The sequence below is a fragment of the Pelobates fuscus genome, chromosome 2 (assembly GCF_036172605.1).
Source record: "Pelobates fuscus isolate aPelFus1 chromosome 2, aPelFus1.pri, whole genome shotgun sequence".
NCBI classification, from domain to species: Eukaryota; Metazoa; Chordata; class Amphibia; order Anura; family Pelobatidae; genus Pelobates; species Pelobates fuscus.
This window is the reverse complement of record NC_086318.1, coordinates 386,585,283-386,608,626: the sequence shown is the minus strand read 5'-3', so window position 1 is coordinate 386,608,626 and position 23,344 is coordinate 386,585,283. Positions and strand designations below refer to the sequence as shown.

At 39.7% G+C, this 23,344-nt stretch overlaps 1 protein-coding gene across 1 annotated transcript in view; it reads right to left on the bottom strand.

Annotated features, from left to right (window-relative positions):
• Positions 1–528: 528 nt before the first annotated feature.
• HHIPL2 (HHIP like 2) overlaps positions 529–23,344 on the bottom strand; it is a 47,185-nt gene continuing 24,369 nt past the window's right edge. Inside the window, exons 5-11 of the mRNA XM_063441868.1 lie at positions 18,692–19,023; positions 17,001–17,127; positions 12,323–12,468; positions 10,752–10,833; positions 2,796–2,878; positions 762–1,291; positions 529–555 (exon numbers count right to left, since the gene is read on the bottom strand). Coding sequence (XP_063297938.1) covers positions 529–555; positions 762–1,291; positions 2,796–2,878; positions 10,752–10,833; positions 12,323–12,468; positions 17,001–17,127; positions 18,692–19,023 — 1,327 coding nt within the window. The remainder of the gene's footprint in view (positions 556–761; positions 1,292–2,795; positions 2,879–10,751; positions 10,834–12,322; positions 12,469–17,000; positions 17,128–18,691; positions 19,024–23,344) is intronic.

Here is a 23,344-nt window from a genome sequence, read left to right as displayed (position 1 = left end):
TTGGGCATTGGATTGGAAGGAAGGGGTTATTTGTCAGTTAGGTGACCAGGACTTTGGAGACCTTTTACCATATAGCTATTAGGTGGCCAAGACATGTCTAAGACAGTTCTGAGAACTGGGAACACTTTGTCCATTATTAGAATGTCTAACTATATGAAGGTGCATTCTCTCCACCTCTCTCAAAGTTCCTGGATTGGTATTTTATAATATATGAAGAATATGACAATACATTTGACAAGAATTATATTTATTCCTTTGAGGAAGGAGAGCACATTTTTAAAGACTGGAGGTATTATAAGATTTTTTTTTGTAAATCTTGCATGAGAAGAAGTAAAAGTACTTAATTTGGTCTCTAAGGCTCACTTCTTCATTCAATGTGTAAGAATTTACTATATGTATTTTATTACACTGTCCATTAATGTTTATCGCCATTGGGTAGCAGAGGTATTACGAGAATTGTATGGTATCACAAGAAGCAGAGCGAGAATCATCAGTCAATTTGTCCATTTTTTTATGTGGACATTTACTCTAGTTTATGATGATTCCTTGCAATAACTGGAAATTCAATATTTTTACACAAAAAAAGTTCTACACTTTTCAAAAAAATGAAAGACTTCTAAATAATTCTAGAGTAGGTTTTGTGTTTGCTTTTTCTCTATGTCCTCCTGTGTTTTTCCTTTACTTAAAATCTGTTTTATTTTATTTCATGGAATCTGTTTTGTTTTGTTTTTTATGGTAGAGGTAGAGGCTGTGGAGGTCACCTTCTTCAACTTTGGTATTTTGTCTTTCTTCTTTTCCTTTAATGCAGATTTGAATGGCAGTTCTTCAGCTGTCTTCTTGACTGTGTCCTTGAGGTTGGTTTGTTTTGCTTTTGACTTTAAGATGTAATTCTTTGTTTTTAAATAACCAGGTGAAGTAATTTGCATTTTTGCATGAGTAGTCGGTGAGGGCTTCTTTGTAGGCTTAACCTTTATTGATTTGATTGCAGTTTTAGGGGATTTTAGTAGTATCTTAGGTGGTGGTTTGGGTTTCTTAGTAGTCGTTGGTTTCTTTGTAGAGGATTTCAATATCTTAGGTGGTGGCTTAGGTTTTTTAGTAGTCGTGGTTTTTTTTGTAGCAGTTTTCAGTAATGAAGATTTAGTTTTAGTTTTAGAAGATTTTGGTAATGTCTTGGGTTTTTGCTTGGATGGTTTAGAGGTTCTGGGCATCAATGTAGTTGTTGAAGCTATGGTGGATTTTGGTATAATCTTGGATGGTGTAATTTTTTTACTGAGAATTTCAATGACCGTTCCTGAAATCATGAAAAAGAAAATTGAAATTAAAATGATATATCATCAAAAAAGACCTAAATAATCTAGCTCTAGATCTGCTAAATTTCTTTGCTATACAAATAGTTTGGTTCAACAGCTTAATTTAGCATATATAAGGACAGTATAAAAAGAGAATATAAGAATATATATAAAAAAAAAGTATAGTTCAAGCAATTTATATCTTTACAACAACTTGCTATATAAATGTTATTGCTGTATGCACTTATTTGTTTTCTTGTAATTGTACTGCAATTTTATATCTTGCGAAGTTGACTTCAAAAGTGTGAAGTCTTCCTTATTTAAATTTTAAATTTTTCATATTGATAGGAATATGTACACACAGACAGCTGAGCAATTTGGTAAGTATTTATTACCACCACCCAGTCTAATTTATCACTCCAGCTTTTATTCTTCTATGGTAGCCCTCACCATCGTCAAACCTCTACTACAAATTCCGAAAATTATCTGATCCCAGCTTGTATTCCTGTTTTTTTACCTCTATAATTTCAGCTAATATTCAATAAGTCCCCTCTTTTTCTGAAATGCTCTAACTTCAGTTCCCATTTCTTTGTTACATTTTCCCATTCCAACTTCTTTCCACTATTATTTTACCATGCCACATGTCTCTTATCCCAGCTCCTCTTCCAGTGTCCTGTCTCCCACTCAGCAACTTGTATTCCATCTGCAATGCCTCTTTCTTTTCAAGCATCTCACTTTAATTATTATGTAAGACTATAACAGCCAATAAGATAAAACCTATTACAAATGTTACAGGAAACTAGAGATTATCGAGCACCCTGCCGAAACACGCTTACAATTTAAAGCATTCAAATTCACTCTTAAAACCCTAAACCCTTTGTCTGCTTTTCTTTTTTTCTTTTTTTTTTCTTTTTTCATGACTACCCGCTCAGTCTTTCCTGCCCACTCATCACCACCATGTTACTTAAGAGTAGAATTTGAATTACATAAAGAAGGAAATTAAAATTATATTGCTTGGTCAAGTTGTATTACTTGGATACAAACAAAATTCAAAAGGAACTGCACTCATTTCATTTGAGCAAAAATTGGGTGCAACCAGGCCAGGGGCTAGCACAAAACCCCAAACTGGTTAATCCAGGGTAGAAGAAACAGGTCCAGGCACTTCAAAGCTCAGTGAAGCACACTTATTTAGAACAAAGTATCCCAGCAACGTTTCGACCCTACATTGTGTATTTGTCAAAAAACCCAAAGATGCAGTATAGGGTTGAAACATCGCTGGAATACTTTGCTCTAAATAAATGTACCTCGATGATATTTGAAGTGTCTGGATCTTTTTCTTCTACCTTGGATTAAATGGTATTATTTGGTCACTTTTTATGCTTTGCTTGTTTTATATTGTTTGGTAATTTTTTTGCTTAAATTTTTTCCATAAGCTGTAATAGGCTGAATTTCCTCCTAAGTGTAAAAATTGATATCATAGGTAATATACTCAAGAAGAATACTTACTTTCTTGTGGAACAAATGGAAGGAGCTTAGATTCTACTTTCACTGGAATAGGTTTGAATTGACACTTTCCAGGTGGAGCTCTTCTGCAAATTGATCACAAAGAGAACAAACTGTACAGATAAAATGTAAAAAGTAGATGATCAATTCTGAAAACCGAGATTTGTTTTACTGAGGGTCACAGATCAAGGAGCAGATTTATCAACAAATATAACTTTACAGCGTTTGTACACTATATAGACAGACTGAAAGATGATGAATGCATTTACAGGTTTAACATAATTTTTCGCTCACTATTAATCATTAATTCTAAAGCACAAAACATAATAATAAAAAGCTGACAAAGTCTCTCTCCCTTCTTGCAGAAAAATACCGGCAACAGAGTTGGGGCTGAATTAATATCAGTAAATGTGATTAAAACCTTCTGCTTGGGAGTGTGATTTCCCTCAAAACTTTGGTTAACTGGGCGCTGACCTAAGACAGATAGAATTGGAAGTAATAATGGAGCCACACCACCAAGTAGTTTGCAGATGGAAATCTTTATTTCACCACTCGATAGGACTCAACAACGTTTCGACCCAAAAAAAACAGGGTCTTTGTCAAGCCTTGGCTTGGATTGACAAAGTGCCTGGATGTGGATCAAAACATTGCCAAACCCACTAATATGGTAAATAAAAGATATCCATTTGCAAACTACTTGAAGTTGCAGCTCCATTAGTACTTTCTATTATATAATTTGAAAGTTCGGGAGGATGTATTGGGAACCTGCACCCAGGTGTGGTGTTAGGAGTGCTGGCATAAGACAGATGCAAATCTAGCCTGTGATAATTGTGATAAAATTCCAATTAACTAATTAGGTATGATTGATTGATCACTAATGAGCAAATTAATCTATTATAGATAGTTAAGATGGCACTTGTCTGTAACTGTGTCGCACTAAGAAATTCAACTAAGCTGACATTGCATAAAATACTTAGACTGTGTAAGATGACATTGCATAAAATATTCCATAGCGTGTCTGGCCAATATCCAAAAAGGCCCTTGTGTGTAAGAGAGGGACTTGGTACTAGAAAGATAAAGAGTAGGGACATAGATAGATAAGATGCCGCATGTGTCTGGCATGGGCCTTGGGGGTCATGACCGGCCTGATCAACCGTACTGACTACCTAACGTGCGTGACAAGATACATGCTGGGCTGCACTGATAAGAAATACAAACTTGGTAAAAAGTATAAAAGACGGGGAAACTTGGCACTCACTTGGAGAACTACCCACCTGTAATGCGGACGCGTGTTGCTGGTCTCTGCTGTTCCCAGAGAGGGTCCCTCCAAGCCTGACTGTCTGAGTTCCCCCGGTCGTGCAGCGAGGACGTAACCAAGCCCCCTCTAAATGGTGATGTATACTTAAGTTGATATATCTAGATACTAAGCTGTTTTGATGTAAATGCATGCAACTACTTAATGAGAATTAAGCTTACTTTGTCTTGGGTCCCTTTATGGACAATAAAGTGTGATGTGAATTATTATCTGCAACATGGTCTCTGTGTGATTTCTGTTTCCTATAGCTCAATATACTCATTCCGAAGTGGGTTGTGTGCCCGCCAGTATCGTTATAAGCCTTATTAGGTGATTGATTATTACTTTTTGGATATTGGTGCTTCATGAATTTAATGATTAGGCACAACATTTTGGCGTAGTCGGCAGGATGAGTATTAATTGGGCTAGGAAACTTGAAATCAATTTTTGAAAATAGTTTTGAAAAGTTGTTAGAATTTGTTAGAACTGTTTTGTTTAGAATTTGCTGGAACTGTTTGCGTAAGATAAGAAAATTGTGTTTAGGACTTGTTAGAACTGTGTATGTAGATAAGGATATTGTGGTTAGAAATTGTTAGGACTGCTTAGGCGAATTGTAAGGACAGTTAAAGTGAAACTAACATTGTATAAGGTTTAATTTTTGCTGCGTCACGGAGGAAAGAAAAGACATTTGCAAGCTGTCAGTTTCTTCCGTGCGTTGCAGTAAAATATGTTATAGAGATTTTAAGTTTAGGAAACAAACACTACAGTTTCTAAAGTTTCTTTTGAACATTGTGTAAACCTGAAAATGTTTGCATGACTTTGCAAGAGCAAAATTGGTGAGTGAATGCTCGATCTAACAAGATTGAGGAGTGTTTCAGAAGATTGATTGAAGAATGCAAGTTGTGCTCAGTTGGTAGACGCCCCTATACATCTTAACGGTGTGTAGAACGCCAGTGCCGCTGGGGAGAGATACCCTCAAACAGGCTAGCGTCCTGGATGAGGCTGAATTGCTGCTAATTTAATAAGCTCAATACCAGGTATTGAGATAAGGTCACCAAAACCACGAGATTGTTTGGGGTGATTCTGACACGAATGGGTGATTGTGCTTGGTCAGTTAACAAGTGCCCCTACGCGCCTTAACAGGTGCTGGAAGCCAGTGCTGACTAAGGAAGTGAATGAAACGGCTGTTCCTGAAAGTGCGAGACTGTTGGCTCGATCCATAGACGCCCCTATGCACTTTACAGAGTGTGTAGAAAGCCAGTGTGGTCGGGAAGCGCAAACCTGCAGCCAAATTAGTCATTTGGGCAGGCTTGAGTGAAGCATAAAACAATAAGCCAGACACTAGGTGTCTGGATTAGTACATATTCAAGTGAAATTAACTAAAACACATAGTACACACATCCCCCAAGGAGTGCAAGTATATTCTAAATCAATCATAGGGACTTTGCACAATGTTTAAAAAGAATAAGAAACAAGGTGATGATGCCATCATTCCCGGATGGGAGGATGAGCCATATGCGGTGATTGCCAGTGAATGGGCCCGTTCAGCTGGCAAGGGTAACAATGACTGTGAAAAAAGTGAAATTGACATGCCTACTAACCTTCTTGATTGCCTGACAAGAATCCCAAAAGATAAGTGGCAGAAAAGAGGTTGGGTAATACTGAATGCCTATAGACAAACACACAAAGCTAAATGTCTTATGGAAAAAGAAAAGCGTTTGTATGAAATGTTATTGCAAAAATCTGTAATGAATGTGACCAAGGCTAAGGGTAAGGTTGGAACTCGTAAGATTAGCAAGAGGAAGATGCAGGTGTGCTTGGCTCAGGTAGGATCCAATTGGGATCCTGACACTTGGGATGGCAACATCTGGAGTTCAGATGATGAGTCTGGTGGAGTAAATGCTTTGCCTGTGGTCAGAAGAAAATTGGAGTACACTGACCTGGGGCAAATTAGCAAGACCTCCATGGAAGACTATACTCAACAGGAGATGGCTGACATTCTTTCAACCTTCAGGCAGCGGCCAAAGGAACCACTGGATGAGTGGGTTGTGAGACTAGCCGAGACAGGGGCGGGAGGCATCAATCTTGATGCCATGGACTTGCCAAAGTTAGCCACTATCTCAGAGGATGAGAATGTCAGGAGGATGCTATTAAACGGACCCCCTGCCATAGAGGGGAATCCGGCTTCACTCACCCTCCTTGAGCTTGTCCAGATAGGGTTAAAACTGAGGTATCCATCTGTCAGTGACTGGCCAGATAATGACAAACCTTGGTACGGGCTGACAGATGCAGTAAGGAAACTGAAACAGGAGATGGTCAGACAGGCTATCCAGAATTCCCAACAGCTGGATAGACTGATGGAAATGCCTGTGACAGTTCAAATGAGAAATAAGATTATAAAGACCGCCCCTCCAGCATATAAGCAGGTAATAATGACACTGCTTATAAATCAAACAGGAAACTCATTGCAATTGGTTACTGAAGCCATTATGCAATTGGGGGAATTGGGAGACTGGGCCCCCAAGACCCAGACTCCCAAGAATCCTGGCGAGGGAGGTTCCTTCAGATCAGGACCACCGACGTTCAGACCGTCTGGGACCCCAAACGAGGGACACAATGAAAACAGGGTAAGTAGAAAAGAAATGTTCATGGCTCTCCTCAAAGAAGGGGTAAGTAGAGAGCAGATTGATGGGAAAGATACCCCTACACTCTGGAGGTTGTACAAGCAGAAAGGACTTCACAAGAAAGGAGTTAAGGTAAATAACCTACAGACAGGTGCCCAAAATCCTTGGGGATGGCCCGACAAAGCCCCATCCCTTTCTCCGGTGCAGGAACCACCAAAGCTACCCGCTTTGATCCCCACCGCACCCCTTTTACCAGAGGTAGGAGAGATAGCTAGCCTGCCAGGTAAGCTGGGGGAGGAATTGGAAAAGAATTTCAAAAGACTAGGCGAACTCAGTAAACAGGCACAGGACTGGTTGGCAAGGCTAGAGGCAGGAGGGGAGAGGCAGGAGAGAAAAGTAAATAGTGCACCCCCTCCCACATCGCGCCTAATATACCCCAACTTGCCGCAGGAAATGGCACATTACGAGCTCCTTAAAGCACTTGATGCGTATGCACACCGACAATTGGGTACAGCACACAGGGAGGTGCCTGAGGCACCCAAAGACTTGCCAGACCTGGGAGACCTGGGAAACCTGTTAGGAGACCTGGGAGACCTGGAGGTGACTGACTCTGACCAAAAGGATTGACTAGTGAGGCAGGCTCCAGTGATTGACTTTTCAGTAAAAGACCACAGACCCCATGTAAATATAGAAATTCACTGGAAACATAAAAATGTTGAAAGGGTTACTGCCCTTGTGGACACTGGAGCCGAAGCCACCTTAATTTATGGTAACCCTAAGAAATTTTCTGGATCACCCTATGTGATCACAGGTCTGGGAGGTAAAAGGACAGAAGCAGTCCAGACCTGGGTAGAACTGAAAATTGGACAGTTGCCCAAAAAGAAGTATTCAGTTTTAATTGTCCCCATACCTGAATACATAATTGGTATTGACATCCTTGACAACACTGTGATACTCTCCAAGTCAGGACAAGACAAATGGGAATACGTGCCCTCGGGCAAATGTTATTTGAGAGAATAAGATGAGTCATATCTTTACAGGCAAAGCTCATTGGTCCGGCTGTTATTGTGATGGTTGCGCTTACTCTACCCCTTTTGGTCGAATCAGATACCAACAACGAGATTGGAGGTTGGGACCGGAGTGATTCCGCAGAAATGAAGTGGAAAGAGATCGAGATGCGAGTAACCTGCCGGACTTATGACTGTCCAAACATGAGGGCAAGCCTGTATGGAGAAGGCTATTTCAGCCACAACGACACTGAGAAGATGAACTATATTAAGCTGCCGCACGGATCATTTGATATGTTAACGTTAGAATCTACAACACCCTTTGGCTGCCATATACTATATACACATGTTGACTTTAATATTACTTCAGAGGAACTTACCCAATATTGGGTGGGTTACGCAAATGAGCAAAGCACAAAGCGGACATACACTGTTATAGAGAATAGTGGTGCAACCTACTGCTGCACTAACAGCACCCCTGATACCTTTTGGTATTTGCTTTTAAAAATTCAAAGGACTTCTGTGACAACTTGTTCTGACACCACTAAATCAGACAGACACCCCTCTCCTTGGGAAGAACACAATCATTTTGTTAAGGCAGCAGCTAATGTATATAAGAGCTTGAATTTATGTGAACCATGTTGGGTGTGTGGCCATACTCCACATGCTCATGACAAAGGGTACCCCTACTTCCCTAAAATATTGACGAAGAAAGACTTGTTGTATATCATTCGACATAACGTGGGTTTTTACTTTCTAGTGAGAAACGACACAAGTGAGACCCCCAAGATCTTCTTAAGTGAAGATACGACAAACAGGCCAGGTGCAGTTAAGCTGCGCATGGGGGAATGGGAATTCCCTGACGACCGAGAAGAGATAGTGACTATTAATGTTTATCAACAATACTACACTGACCGTAACTACCAGATAAGTAACAGACCTGGCAGTTATGTAAATACCATGGCATTATCTCCTTATTACACAGGATGGAGTTTTGACTATTTTAATGGGACAGAAAATGAAGAGAAAAGAACAGAGGACAGATGGAAATATGTCTTAGGAGAAGGTGAGGCAGTGACATTTAGTCGATGGTGGCATAGAATAGTAGGAACAGGAGTGTTTAGCACTTATTTTACCTTTAAACGTTCTGATGTAAGTTGTATAAATCACCCTATCCTTTCAAAAGGATTCTATTGGCTCTGTGGGAGATGGGCTTATAAAAAACTCCCATGTAAAATGCAAATTGATTGTACCTTGGGAATGGTGATGCCCGCCATTTACCCTACTAAAACTTTACCTGAAAGCGCCCATCATCATTGGAGGAAACGAGACACCGGGTTATCAGGGTTTAAAATGGATAGAAACGCACAGTTTTGGGTCTCTCTTTTTCCAATGGTGGGGGTGGGAATGATGATAACTAATTTAAACCTTTTAATTGATTCCCTTGATGATGCCTTTAATAGCACAGGACTTGCTATTAGCTTACTTACTTATGAGCAAGAACAGATTAGACAGGTAGCTTTGCAAAATAGAATAGCCTTAGATTATTTGCTTGCAGCAGAGGGGGGGGTATGCAAAAGAATAGGAGGCAAAGCATGTTGTGTGTGGATAGAAGATAAATCAGGGAAAGTTAAACATGAGCTTCATCACTTAGAAGAGATACAGAAACGCTTTAGAAAACCACTGACCACAGATGACTTGGAACACTGGCTAGCTAATGCTACACAAGACTTTGACTGGACATTTGGTATAGGATCATGGATAGGAGGACTTGGGATGAAAATATTAAAGGGAATTGTGTGGTGTGTTTTTATTATACTCTGTATTTATCTATGCTACAAAATTGTTATTTGCTGCATTCAAAGAGTAACTACATTTAAAAAGCAAATGTTAGAAGTGTGATAAATGTTGTTTAGAGATAGAGAATGTTAAGCGGGAAGAGGCATGTCCTACGGGTGACCCTCGACTCGGAGAGCTTTAGTGCATGAATTGGTTCCAGGTGTGAATGGAACAATATGGGGATCAGTGGGTTAATGGGCTTGCCCCCTGCTGATAACCTGAATGGCATGCGTAAATGTGTGAGGTTTTGCTCACTGAGTGATCAAGGGATGGAATGTGATAATTGTGATAAAATTCCAATTAACTAATTAGGTATGATTGATTGATCACTAATGAGCAAATTAATCTATTATAGATAGTTAAGATGGCACTTGTCTGTAACTGTGTCGCACTAAGAAATTCAACTAAGCTGACATTGCATAAAATACTTAGACTGTGTAAGATGACATTGCATAAAATATTCCATAGCGTGTCTGGCCAATATCCAAAAAGGCCCTTGTGTGTAAGAGAGGGACTTGGTACTAGAAAGATAAAGAGTAGGGACATAGATAGATAAGATGCCGCATGTGTCTGGCATGGGCCTTGGGGGTCATGACCGGCCTGATCAACCGTACTGACTACCTAACGTGCGTGACAAGATACATGCTGGGCTGCACTGATAAGAAATACAAACTTGGTAAAAAGTATAAAAGACGGGGAAACTTGGCACTCACTTGGAGAACTACCCACCTGTAATGCGGACGCGTGTTGCTGGTCTCTGCTGTTCCCAGAGAGGGTCCCTCCAAGCCTGACTGTCTGAGTTCCCCCGGTCGTGCAGCGAGGACGTAACCAAGCCCCCTCTAAATGGTGATGTATACTTAAGTTGATATATCTAGATACTAAGCTGTTTTGATGTAAATGCATGCAACTACTTAATGAGAATTAAGCTTACTTTGTCTTGGGTCCCTTTATGGACAATAAAGTGTGATGTGAATTATTATCTGCAACATGGTCTCTGTGTGATTTCTGTTTCCTATAGCTCAATATACTCATTCCGAAGTGGGTTGTGTGCCCGCCAGTATCGTTATAAGCCTTATTAGGTGATTGATTATTACTTTTTGGATATTGGTGCTTCATGAATTTAATGATTAGGCACAACATAGCCCTAACTAAAATAAGTAGGATTTACAAAGTACTCAGTTTATAAATAACTAACCTTGAAGGATCTACAAGTTTGTATATTGTTCCTCGTGGGTCCAGTGAACTTGGCTGGGATGTGGACAAGAAAAACAGTTCACCTTGACACAAAATAAGAAATTGAAATTAACATAAGATAAAGTATTTCAGCAGCCATTCAGCTTCTCATAATTACAGTGTCATAAAGCTCCTCCTCTAAAATGATCTATAATAATTAAAGGGGTAATACACTGAACAAAATTATAAACGCAACACTTTTGTTTTTCCCCCCATTTTTCATGAGCTGAACTTAAAGATCTAACACTTTTTCTATGTACACAAAAGGCCTATTTCTCTCAAATATTGTTCACAAATCTGTCTAAATCTGTGTTAGTGCGCACTTCTCCTTTGCCGAGATAATCCATCCACCTCACAGGTGTGGCATGTCAAGATGATGATTAGACAGCATGATTATTGCAAAGGTGTGCATTAGGCTGGCCACAATAAAAGGCAACTCTAAAATGTGCAGATAGTCCACAAATATGGGCAAAATAATGTAAAATTAACTTTACTTTTTTGGGAATTTGAAAATGTGTGTGTGTGTGCGTGTGTCTATAGAGTAGAGTCTAGCATCCCACCACCTTTAAACTTTGCCACCTGTCATTGCTTTAGGATATAATAACTGCAGCTGTAAAAAAAATGTTGTCTTATCATGTATATAATAATATAAGATATTCCTGTTTGTGTTTATGCCAGTAAATGCAAATAAAAACCTCTTCTTTGGCCATTTAAGGTTTGATGATAGGAAAATGAATAGGTAATACAATTTTTTTTTTAAAAATTCACACAGCTTTGTTACAATGCTGCCGCCCATCCCATGTGTTCCCTATTAAGGGTTAATAAATATATAGGGGTGTATATGAAAAATACCCCTCTGTCTCTTTAGAGATATCTTTGCCAGAAGCTCAAGGAAGCAAGCTGAAGGGTCAGTGTTAGGACCCGCTTAGGGGGTCTGTCTTGACGTTGGCAAGCGGGCATTCCCTCCAATGGCCATTAGAGTAACTAAATGACCTCCGTTTGTATAAATATACATAGGGATTAAGGAGAGAGCGCAGGTAACTTGTTTTTCTTTGGTTTTTAATAAAAAAAAAAAAATTCCATGTAAATATTGTGTCATAAATGTCCTCACTCATCTAGAACATAACTTTATGATTGGAATCCACATCAGCTACTTTTGTAGGTTGTCAGTTCCATAAAATATACTGCCCTCATTCTAAATGAGTATTGATAGATTTCCATGATTCTAGTAGCTGGTGCCACAGATCTAAGTGTGATAGCTAAAACAGGAAGACCATTTTAAATTCTTTCAAGGTCAATTCACATTCTTTCAAGGTCAATTCACATTCTTTCAAGGTCAGTTCTGCCAAAACCTTCTCAAGCATTTAAAGCAGCATTGGATAAGGAACAACACAATATGATAATTCTCTTCTCTTTCCAGAAAGGCTATGCTGTACTTTTTAATCTGGTTTTCAATTTGCCATGCCTTTCGGGGCTATCATGATCAGTCTTGTAGCTTTTACATTCTTCAGAATCCTAATTTACAGGCCATACCTGCTTCATTCTCTGCAAAAGATATAATAAAATTGCTGTGTGTGTTGATAAGGCCTGGAAAAGCACAAGTTGTAGAATCGCCCATACAAATGTCTTGCTTCTTCCATTCTTTTGTTTTTTCATCTTCCTGCAAAGCCATGAGCCGGCTACATAAAAAAAAAATAAAGAAAACGTGCAATTTAATATATTTGTTGGGATGTATTTTTTTGTAAAATGAATAAATGAACATTATATATATGTATATATTAATCAGCCACAAAGTTAAAAGCTCTGACATGTGAAGTGAATAATATTGATTATATCATTCCAATGACTTCTGCCAACGGGTGGGATGTATTAAACAGCAAGTGAACAGTCAGTTCTTAAATGTTATGTATTGGAAGCAGGAAAAATGGGCAAGTGAAAAGATCTGAGTGACTTTGACAAGGGCCAAATAGTAATGGCTAGATGCTAGGTCAGAGAATCTCCAAAATGGCAAGTCTTGTCGGGTGCAGTAGTTAGTACCAAATGTGGTGCGGGGAAGGACAACCAGTGAACCAGCATTATGGTCATGGGGGCCTAAGGCTCATTGCTGCAAGTGGGGAGCAAAGGCTAGCCACTCTGGTCCAATCACACTACCAAGAGCTACTGTAGCTCAAATTGCTGAAAAAAATAATGTTGACCATGTTAGAAAGGTGTCAGAGCACACAGTGTATCACAGTTTCCTGCGCATTGAGCTGTGTAGCCTCACACTGGTCAGAGTGCCCATGAGGACCTCTGTCCCCACCCGAAAGCACCTTCAATGGTATCGAGAGCATCAGAGTTGGAGCATGGAACAATGGAAGAAGGTTGCCTGGTCTGTTGAATCATGTTTTCTTTTAGATTGGGTGGATGACCGGGTGCATGTGCATCATTTACCTGGGAAAGAGATGGCATCAGGATGCACAATGAGAAGAAAGCAGGTCGGCAGAGTTAGTGTTATGCTCTGGGCAATGTTCTGCTGGGAAACTTTGGGTCCTGGTATTTATGGGGATGTTACTTAAACATGAGAATTTTGCAGACCATGTACAGCAATTCATTGGAATGTTGTTCCCTGATGGCTGCGGCCTCTTTATGCAGGATAATGCACCCTGCCACATTGCAAAAAATGTTCAGGAATGGTTTGAGGAACATGACAAAAAGTTCAAGGTGTTGCCTTGGCCTCCAAATTCCAAAATCCAACCCTTGGAGGCACCACTTCACAACTTTTAGGACTTAATGTACACTTCACTGCCCAAAGAAATATATAAAAATAACTGTTTAGTAGATATACTGCAAATGAAAAGATGCAAGCATTTATTGGGATATATCCAAAAATATTTTGCAATTGCTACAGATCTCTTGTCTATTGTCTTTGCAAGCTCTCCTCTTCTTCCCCAGCAAGTTAAAGTGCTTTAGGGATCTGAAGTGTCCCTTTAGAGGATCTGCTGCCAGATACCACATGACACGTTCAGAGGTCTTGTGGAGTCCATGCCTTCACACAATGTTAGGCAGGTGGTTTTAATGTTGTGGCTGATGATACATTGAACAAAATTATAAACGCAACACTTTGGTTTTTGCCCCCATTTTTCATTAGTTGAACTCAAAGATCTAAGACTTTTTCTATGTACTCAAAAGGCATATTTCTTTCAAATATTGTTCACAAATCTGTCTAAATCTGTGTTAGTGAGCACTTCTCCTTTGCCGAGATAATCCATCCACCTCACAAGTGTGGCATATCAAGATGCTAAATAGACAGCATGATTATTGCACAGGTGTGACTTAGGCTGGCAATAAAACACAATAAATAGCCACTCTAAAATGTGCAGTTTTACTGTATTGTGAGGGTCTGGTGTGGGGGGGGGGAAGGGGAGGGGGAGGAGGGGAGGTCCCAAAAACCAGTCAGTATCTGGTGTGACCACTATTTGCCTCATGCAGTGCAACACATCTCCTTCGCATAGAGTTGATCAGGTTGTTGATTGTGGTCTGTGGAATGTTGGTCCACTCCTCTTCAATGACTGTGGGAAGTTGCTGGATATTGGCAGGAGCTGGAACACGCCGATCCAGAGCATCCCAAACATGCTCAATGAGAGACATGTCAGGTGAGTATGCTGGCCATGCAAGAACTGGGATGTTTTCAGCTTCCAAGAATTGTGTACAGATCCTTGCAACATAGGGCCATGCATTATCATGCTGCAGCATGAGGTAATGGTTGTGGATGAATGGCACAACAATGGGCCTCAGGATCTCGTCATGGTAACTCTGTGCATTCAAAATGCCATCAATAAAATGCACCTTGGTTCATTGTCCATCACATACACCTGCCCATACCATAACCTCACTGTCACCATGGGCCACTCAATCCACAACGTTGACATCAGCAAACCACTCACCCACACAACGCTATGCACGCTGTCTGCCATCTGCCCTGTACAGTGAAAACCAGGATTCCTCCGTGAAGAGAACACCTCTCCAAAGTGCCAGACGCCATTGAATTTGAGCATTTGCCCACTCAAGTCGGTTACGACGACGAACTGCAGTCTTGTCGAGACCCCTATAGGGACAACGAGCATGCAGATGAGCTTCCCTGAGATGGTTTCTGACAGTTAGTGCAGAAATTCTTTGCTTATGCAAACCGATTGTTGCATCAGTTGTCCGGGTGGCTGGTCTCAGATGATCTTGGAGGTGAAACTACTGGATGTGGAGGTCCTGGGCTGGTGTGGTAACTGGTGGGCTGGTGTGGTAACACGTGTTCTGCGGTTTTAAGGCCGGTTGGATGTACTGCCAAATTCTCTGAAACCCCTTTGAAGATGGCATATGGTAGAGAAATTAACATTCAATTCATGGGCAACAGCTCTGGTATACATTCCTGTAGTCAACATGCCAATTGCACGCTCCCTCAAAACTTGCAACTTCTCTGGCATTGTGCTGTGTGATAAAACTGCACATTTTAGAGTGGCCTTTTATGTGGCCAGCCTAAGGCACACCTGTGCAATAATCGTGCTGCCCAATCAGCATCTTGATATGCCACACATGTGAGGTGGATGGATTATCTCAGCAAAGTTCTCACTAACACAGATCTAGACAGATTTGTGAACAATATTTGAGAGAAATAGGCCTTCTGTGTTGTGTACATAGAAAACGTTTTAGATCTTTGAGTTCAACTCATGAAAAATGGGGACAAAAACAAAAGTGTTGCATTTATAATTTTGTTCAGTATATATATATATATCTATCTATCTATCTATCTTATAAAGTCTTGTATCTGAGACTGAAACGTTTATATGTATGCTTTAGCCTGCTTTTTCATTAACTAAAGCAATGAAGATTTTTCTACAGCAAATCCTGTGAGTGCACTTCCTTGTTTGTTAAATTTATATATATATAATAGGCTTGTATATAATAAATGAATATTGAATTATGTATATTAATTAATATATAATATTAATTGTGTTTATGGGGCTTCATATCTCTAGACATGTGATACAGCCATGGGTACATATTTCACCATTCCTATGATAGCTGCATGGGTTGGGAACTCAATTGAGTCTTTAAAAACATATAGATATCCCATTTCTGCTAATACTCTTCAACTGGGCAATAACATTCATTGATACATATCGGTTTTATAGTGCAGTAATGAGCAAGATAATTCAGAGGCCTTATCACTTGTATAATATTTTTTATAAAGCATAATTTGTTTTCGATACTTGTAAATAGTGCAGTTTAGGTCACTTATGCCATTATAGAAGGCTGTATTCTAAATCTATGGCATATTCAAAAGGTTCCACCTATGAGCACAGATCTGATATTCAAGTCAAATTTCACCTCAAACAAATAAATATTTGTTTTGACCTGGAGTAAATATTTGTTTTAAACTCTCTTATATTTCATACAAAATATGTCAGAATCATGTAAGGTATGTTGTGTGTTTTTTTCCTTTTTTCTCCCTCTTTCCCTCACTTTCCACTCTAGTCCCTCTCTCTCACTTTCCTAACTTCCTTGTCATTCCTGTTAAATAACTGCATTACGTTACATTACACTATACATACCTCTACAGAGGATGTTACCTTGTTACCAACATTCTATTGTTAGCCATTCATCACAGATCTACACCATGAAGGCTCACCATCCTTTTGATTCAAACATGCCATAATCCCTTCGTTACCCTCTATGAAACTCGACAGTTACCCAATTCCTTGGTTACCCACTCACTGGACTTCCCAGCTTTCCCGATTAGTGACACAAGGGTTCTGGGAGTTACGGATTACACTATTTTACGAAGAACTCCTGTGCATTTATCGCAACTAACTGTGTTGGATACCTCACGGTTATTCAATATCTTCCTGCAATTTCTTATGTCTTTCTTGTCTATTCTATTCGATACAGAAAGAAAAATTCTCTGAAAATGAAAATAGAATAAAGATTGCCAAAAAAAAGATGTCTGAATATTGCTGTTATTGACAGTGTCGCCAAGGCACAAAAGTGAAACTAATATGTGGATGTGGGATGTATTCACTACATTACTAAATTTAGGAAAAAATTAAAAACTTGGAATACAGCAAAATTGCTGATTTTTTTCCCCATCTTAAATTTGGCCTAAAGTGCAATTCAGTTTTCAGTTGGCCACCTTTTGTATCTGAATTAACAAATTCTTATTTAATATTTAACAGATTCTTACCCATTCATAAAATCTCCAAAAATGTAGAGACCATTTAAATTCGGAAATTCACATCCTCTGTAGACATAACCGCCAGTAACAGATTTACCAACATTATGGCCATAAGCAAATATGGGCAGAACATCAACTGTTAATGAAAAATACAACATGGAATTTTAATTGAAACTTTCCAATAAATATATTCTAAATGTTTTCTCTGCTTCTTTATTATTTTCACCATAAACTTCTTAAATTTTATCTTGAGAGGTAATAGTACCTACAGGCAAAGCGCCAAAAATAAAAATCAGTTCTAATTGTTCAATGTACATATATCAGTCCCAAATCCCAAGGGACTGCAGCTTCTCTTCCTTGTGAAGTCCTGTGCAAAGGTCTTCCCCTGAAGAATCCCCTTTAGTGACCAGGGGATAGCTTGCAGTGACGCTACGGGTGTCAAGTATTATATGTCATTATTTCTCCCTTCTGTAATGACCCAAGAGGTAGCAGTTTGTGTCATTCCTGTGCATTTTCAAGCTATTTTTTTTGTAATAGAGGAACCCCCATGTTGCTGGCAGTAGTGCATGTGTGAACAGATGAGAGCGTTATGCTGATTCGTGCATGCGTGAATGTCCCATTGCACGCATGTGCTGCTGCAGTTTTTCTCCTCCTGAGCATAATGACATCATCTATGACATACTAGTGTGCTTTTTAAGCATCAAAATTTATCTCCAGAGCGTTTCAGCCCTTCTTTACCGAGGACCAGTTCTTTACACAGATCCACTCTTTCTCATCCTGAAGACATGGAAATCGTAAGATTTCTGCAATTATAGATACCTCTTTTTAAATCACTTTTTCAGGATGGTATGTTTTTTTCTCTATGGTCTCTTCCTAGTCAGGGGAATAATCATTATCCTTCTACTAAGGCCACATTGGTATTCCTCCAATCTGAAAAGTCTAGGCCTGAGTTTCAATACTCTGAGGGTTCATGTCTCAGCCTTTAGGCCCTCAATACTCTAAGTGGTTATTTGTTATCAACCTGGGCAAATTATTACTGTAGTCCTAATTAATTAAAATTGCTTCCCCATGGGATCTGCCTTTGGTATAAGCTATGAAGACATCTCCCTTTGAGTCTTTGTTTCTACTTTGATAGATCTTTTTATTATACTATGTCATAAAGACTGTTTGTTCTCCCTAATGGGACAGCGTAGGACACGAGCATCTAAGTAAGCTTAGTAAACTAAGTAAGCAGTAAATGTATTGGTTTTACTCTTTTTTTCAGTTCTCACTTTAGTAGGTAACCCTTTAAATGTGTAAAATCAGTAGTAGGCTACAGGTGTCTTTCTGGCCATCAAGACTGTAAAGTCAAACCCTCAGAGAAAACTTGACTAATAAACTATATTTCAACTGATAAATACAAAATTCTACATCATTTATATTCAGGTGCCTCAGATACAATGTGTATAATATAAGCATTTCATGAGGTTTAACAGCTGTTTGATGAGACGATTTTTGTAATTTTTCAGGAGGGTAAATGAAGAGATGGCTTATTTTTAAGGAGAGTATTTGAACTATTGGCAAAGCTGCAATGTTTCAATTTAAAACTTTGATCAACACTTAAGCATAAAAGGTACAGATTATCATTTACAAAATGCAAACACATTGAGATTTGGATATTTGGATCATATGTGCCGAGTTTGATGGTAGATTACACATACCTAAAGAGGAATTGTAGCACAGCATTATATCAAAGCATTCAAACCCTTCTTTGGCTCTCCAGCCATAATTTCCTCCTTTATAGATGATATCAACTTCTTCATATCTGCTTTGGCCAACATCTCCGCAAAAGATTCTCCCTCGTCCTTTTCCAGTGACAGGGTCTCCTCGGTCTACAGAACATCTCCACATGTTTCTAACACCATAAGCATAAACCTCTGGACTTGCACCACGGTCAAATATAAATGGGTTGTCTGGTGGTATTCCATAAGGCTTTCCATTGATGTTCTTCGTGTCTACATCTAGACGTAGTACCTTACCCAGTAATGAACTTCTGTTATTCAAGATATATGTAAGGAAAAACAGTCATTGTATTATGGGACAATCTAGTTCAGTGGATATTACAGAGAAGAAGGCATTCATGCACAAAATTATCACTGCATGGTGTCAGATTGCAAATTATTTGTGACACAATTCATATGTGATGCTGAATGTAATGGCACATTATAAAAAAAAAGTATAATAATTAATCAATGCAATAATAAATAATTATAAAAAATATCTAGCCAGAGTCTAGCTCTGCTATTGGATCACTTGCATGATTAAGGTATTAATTAATGTATTTATTTATTTAACAGTTCTAATATAAGGCTCTTATTCAGAGCAATGTGCAATTAAGACCAAAAAAAGAAAACACTGGTAAATATACAGAGTATAAATAATTATATAGGAAAGTAAAAGGTGTCCTAAAAAGAGGCTCTACTTAACCATTCAGGCAATACCTGCATTAAATCAAGATAAATTTACTAAAAATGTAATCCAAATAAAGGTGGACTCCAGTACCGGAATTGCCTCCAAAAATAATAAAATAGAACAAGATGTTTTTTTTATTTAGACATATGTATGGCAAAAAAACAGTGAAAACAGCACACACACAGCACTAGTAATGTGAGAGTTTATCAAAAGACATGATGACTGCAATGTAACATATTTATTCATAAATAGAGACATTTTACATCAGCAAGTGAATATGAACAAAAAGAAATTAAAAATATGATATATGATATATATTGCTATGATATAGATTACCCACACCTTAGAGCACTAATAATACAGCTACAATTACTTTATTCTCCATATTTATTTATTTCAGTAATACTATGATAAATTCCAGGTGGGCTCCTATCACTGATGTATTTTTCATTTTTTTTTATTTTAGCTTTTCACTGTTCCAGCCCCCCTGCTTCTGCTACTAGTTTATTTTTAAATTGCCCTTTTCATTGTTTACATAAAACATTCCAAATGTGCTCCTGGCATGGATTTATCTTTTATTTTTAGTTTTTATCTGATATAGTCCAGGTTTGCTCCCGACATAAATTTATTTTATTTTTATTTATTTTTAGATTTAGATCTTACATTCGCCACACTTCAGGTGGACTCTTGAAAATTGTTTATTTTAAATTTGCCTTCTTAGCTTTTATCGGATGCAGCTCAAGTGTGTTCCTATCACTTATTTATATTTCTTGTTTTCTTTTTAGTTTTTATTTATTCCAATGCTGGGAGGAAGTGAGTTCAGGTCACTTCCTCACAGCTTGCTGAGAGTCGCACATGGAGTTGGCACACACACAGAGGAGGAGGAGAGAGACTGAGGAAGCCTGGCACCTCAGACTTTAATCAGCATTGGCAAGTCAGCTCCCACTGGACACCAGGGGGTCAAAAGGCAAGTATGTCAGTTTGTACATGTCCGTTGGCAAGTGTGTATCTGAGTGTGTGTTCATATCTGTGTCAGTGTGTATGTGTGGCAGTGAGTAAGTGTGTATGTATACCCGTGTGTCTAGGTATATCTATGTGTGGCAGTGAGTAAGTGTGTTGTGTACCTGTGTGTCTTGGTGTATCTGTGTGTGTCAGTATGTAAGTGTTTGTGTGTACCTGTGTGTCTAGGTGTATCTGTGTGTGGCAGTGCGTAAATGTGTATGTGTATCTGTGTGACTAGGTGTATGTGTGTTAGTATTTAAGTGTGTATGTGTACGTGTGTGTCTGTTTATATCTGAATGTGTGCATATCTACGTCAGTGAGTGCATGTCAGTGTTCATATGTGTATCTTAAACACCAATACTGCATACAAAACACTGTTGCACTCAAACACCAACATTGCACACAAATACACTCTTGCATTTTATCCATTACTTTATTTGCACAACTCGAAAGAAAAAAAAAAAGAAAAAAAAACTCTGTATAAATTGAATTGGTTCATAGAATAAACTACTAGGTGACCACGTATCAGTCTGAGTAAATATCTTCTGACGCCAAAACTATTTGACAGCAGATAATGATCAATTGGCAGATATAATGTGTCCATTACGAAATGCCATACTTATTTGTTCTTCCAGATAGATTCATGTCCAGCCCAGGATTGGATTTATTTACAATGGATTTTATTATTTCAGTTGGACGCTCTAATAGGTGTCTATTAGCATTTCTGCAAAGTAGTATTTTGGCATGTCACAGATCTGTTGTCCAGTATCCAACTTAAAATCTTGGCAAGGTATACTTCTCTCTTTATTAAAATAGTTTCTCTCAAGAAGTTAATTGACTTAATATTACACAGAGTATTCATCAAGTCGGAGCTTTGAAATATTCTTACCAAGGTCAACATTAACTGCAGCTTGTTGGAGTACTGTACAGCACAATAGGCTGGCTGTAGACATTAAAAGATATTTCCTTATCTGACAACTGCTCTACAAATAAAAGTCCTGACTTTGCCTTCGTTAGTGGCAGAGCCAGTTTCTACTCTTCCATTTGTAGTCCCACATGGATCTATCGACTGAAGAGGGCACAAACGTATAAGGGTCCGAAGACTCTGCATCTCTTGGCACTACTAATACATAGAGGACCAGAGGGAGGGCGTTATTTTGCATATTTTGATGTAGAAGGCCAGTGGCTGGGAACCCTATGTCCCTTTAAGCATTTACCCTTCATCCAAAGGGGAGAAACCCACTTGTTGGGGCCCTATTAAGTAATATTTGGGTCTAAAAAAAAAACCCATTTATTTATGATAGAGAGAGACAATAGGCTCTATCTTATTGGCTGTTCTCACAGACCCCAACATTTATGACTTCACAAATTTTTTTTTTTTTATTACTCTTTATTTTTGTTGTGCATTGGTACAAACACAGGTATGCAATAATACATGACAATAACGTGAGCATTGTACGGGGCACAAAAACTGCGTGTCATGGTAGGCTGCACATTTCTTTTTAAAAAGGAACAAGATATAATACGTACAATTAGGTTGACTTCACTAATTTTAATTTTACTGTCAGTGTCACGCAGTGCATCATAGCGTACATCTCTCTGCTTAAATGCCCATTAGGTGTGGTGTAGCTAGTCTAGCGTAGCTACTCACGCGGCACTGCATTTTTGTCATAAAAAGATATTTTCAGGGGGCGGGGCCGGGCCGCCGAGCTGAGCGGTCGCAGGACGGCTCGGCTCCTGCACGGAAAGGCAAATAAAGATCATAAATCGTGATTTTGATGGGAAGCACCGCCTAAAACCTACAGCCCATGCAGTGACCGGGCTGCCCGAGCTGGGGAGAGGCTGGCTCCCGAAGTTTCAGTCCCTCAGAGGAGAGGGCCCGCGGCAACAGATGGGACCTCACCTGGTGGTGAGTGGTGCGGACGGCCGCCGCACCACTATCCTGCCCGACGGAGCCCGACACACTAGCACCATCGGCGGACCCGGTCCTGATCCCCCCCCCCTCTGGACCGGGGGGGTGATCCCGGTCCAAGCTATGGGGCCACGCTCTGAGGCACCGTCACACCATCAAGCAGACCAGTACACCGAGATTAAGATGGCGGTGGCCACGTGCACAGGACCTGCAATACAAAACCTGAGTCGGACTGCAGCTACCACCTAGCCCAGACGCACAGGGCGTTAAGCGGTATATATTCACAACTGGCAGCTGCCTTCTGCCCACCACACTGCCACATGCTAGAGGAGACCGTCGGACACTCTGCCCGCAACACACACCTCCCAGGGTACGCAGAAACCACCTAAGATGGCGGCTTGCCAAATCCTCAAGCGGCAGGCAGCATGGCGGAGATCTCGCCAGACAGCAACCCCTGCTGAGGCAACCTACACTGTGGAGACACTCGGATTGTCCTGGGAATCTATGATCCGATCCCGCTAGAGCACTGATGGACTTGGCTGCATCACCTGGCGGCGCCCAGCCTGGAAATCGTGAGTCAACCCCACAGGGGAAAAGAACCGTTCGCCAGGCGCCAGGCACACGCCAGGCAGCTCATGACCAGACAGCCAAGTCTCACACACCACCAAGCCGCTGTTTAGTCAGCCTGACAACATCGGGCAGGGGCCACACAAACCACTGCTGGTCCCCTAATGCACAATCCAATTTGAATATATTTCATAATCTCGAACTCTCGGGACCTTATATGATCCTATCCACAGGAATGACCCGGCGGATATCCTAGCTCATCTTGCAAAAATCGCTTTTATATTTTTGATTTAATGCTATATATGCTAATTTAACCCTTGTGAAATGTGCCTGCATAGCGGAATTGTAGGTCCGGATTAAGCTTAAGTAACATATATCTAGCTTGTGATGAATATCTACTGTAAAGCAAGGCAGAACCGTG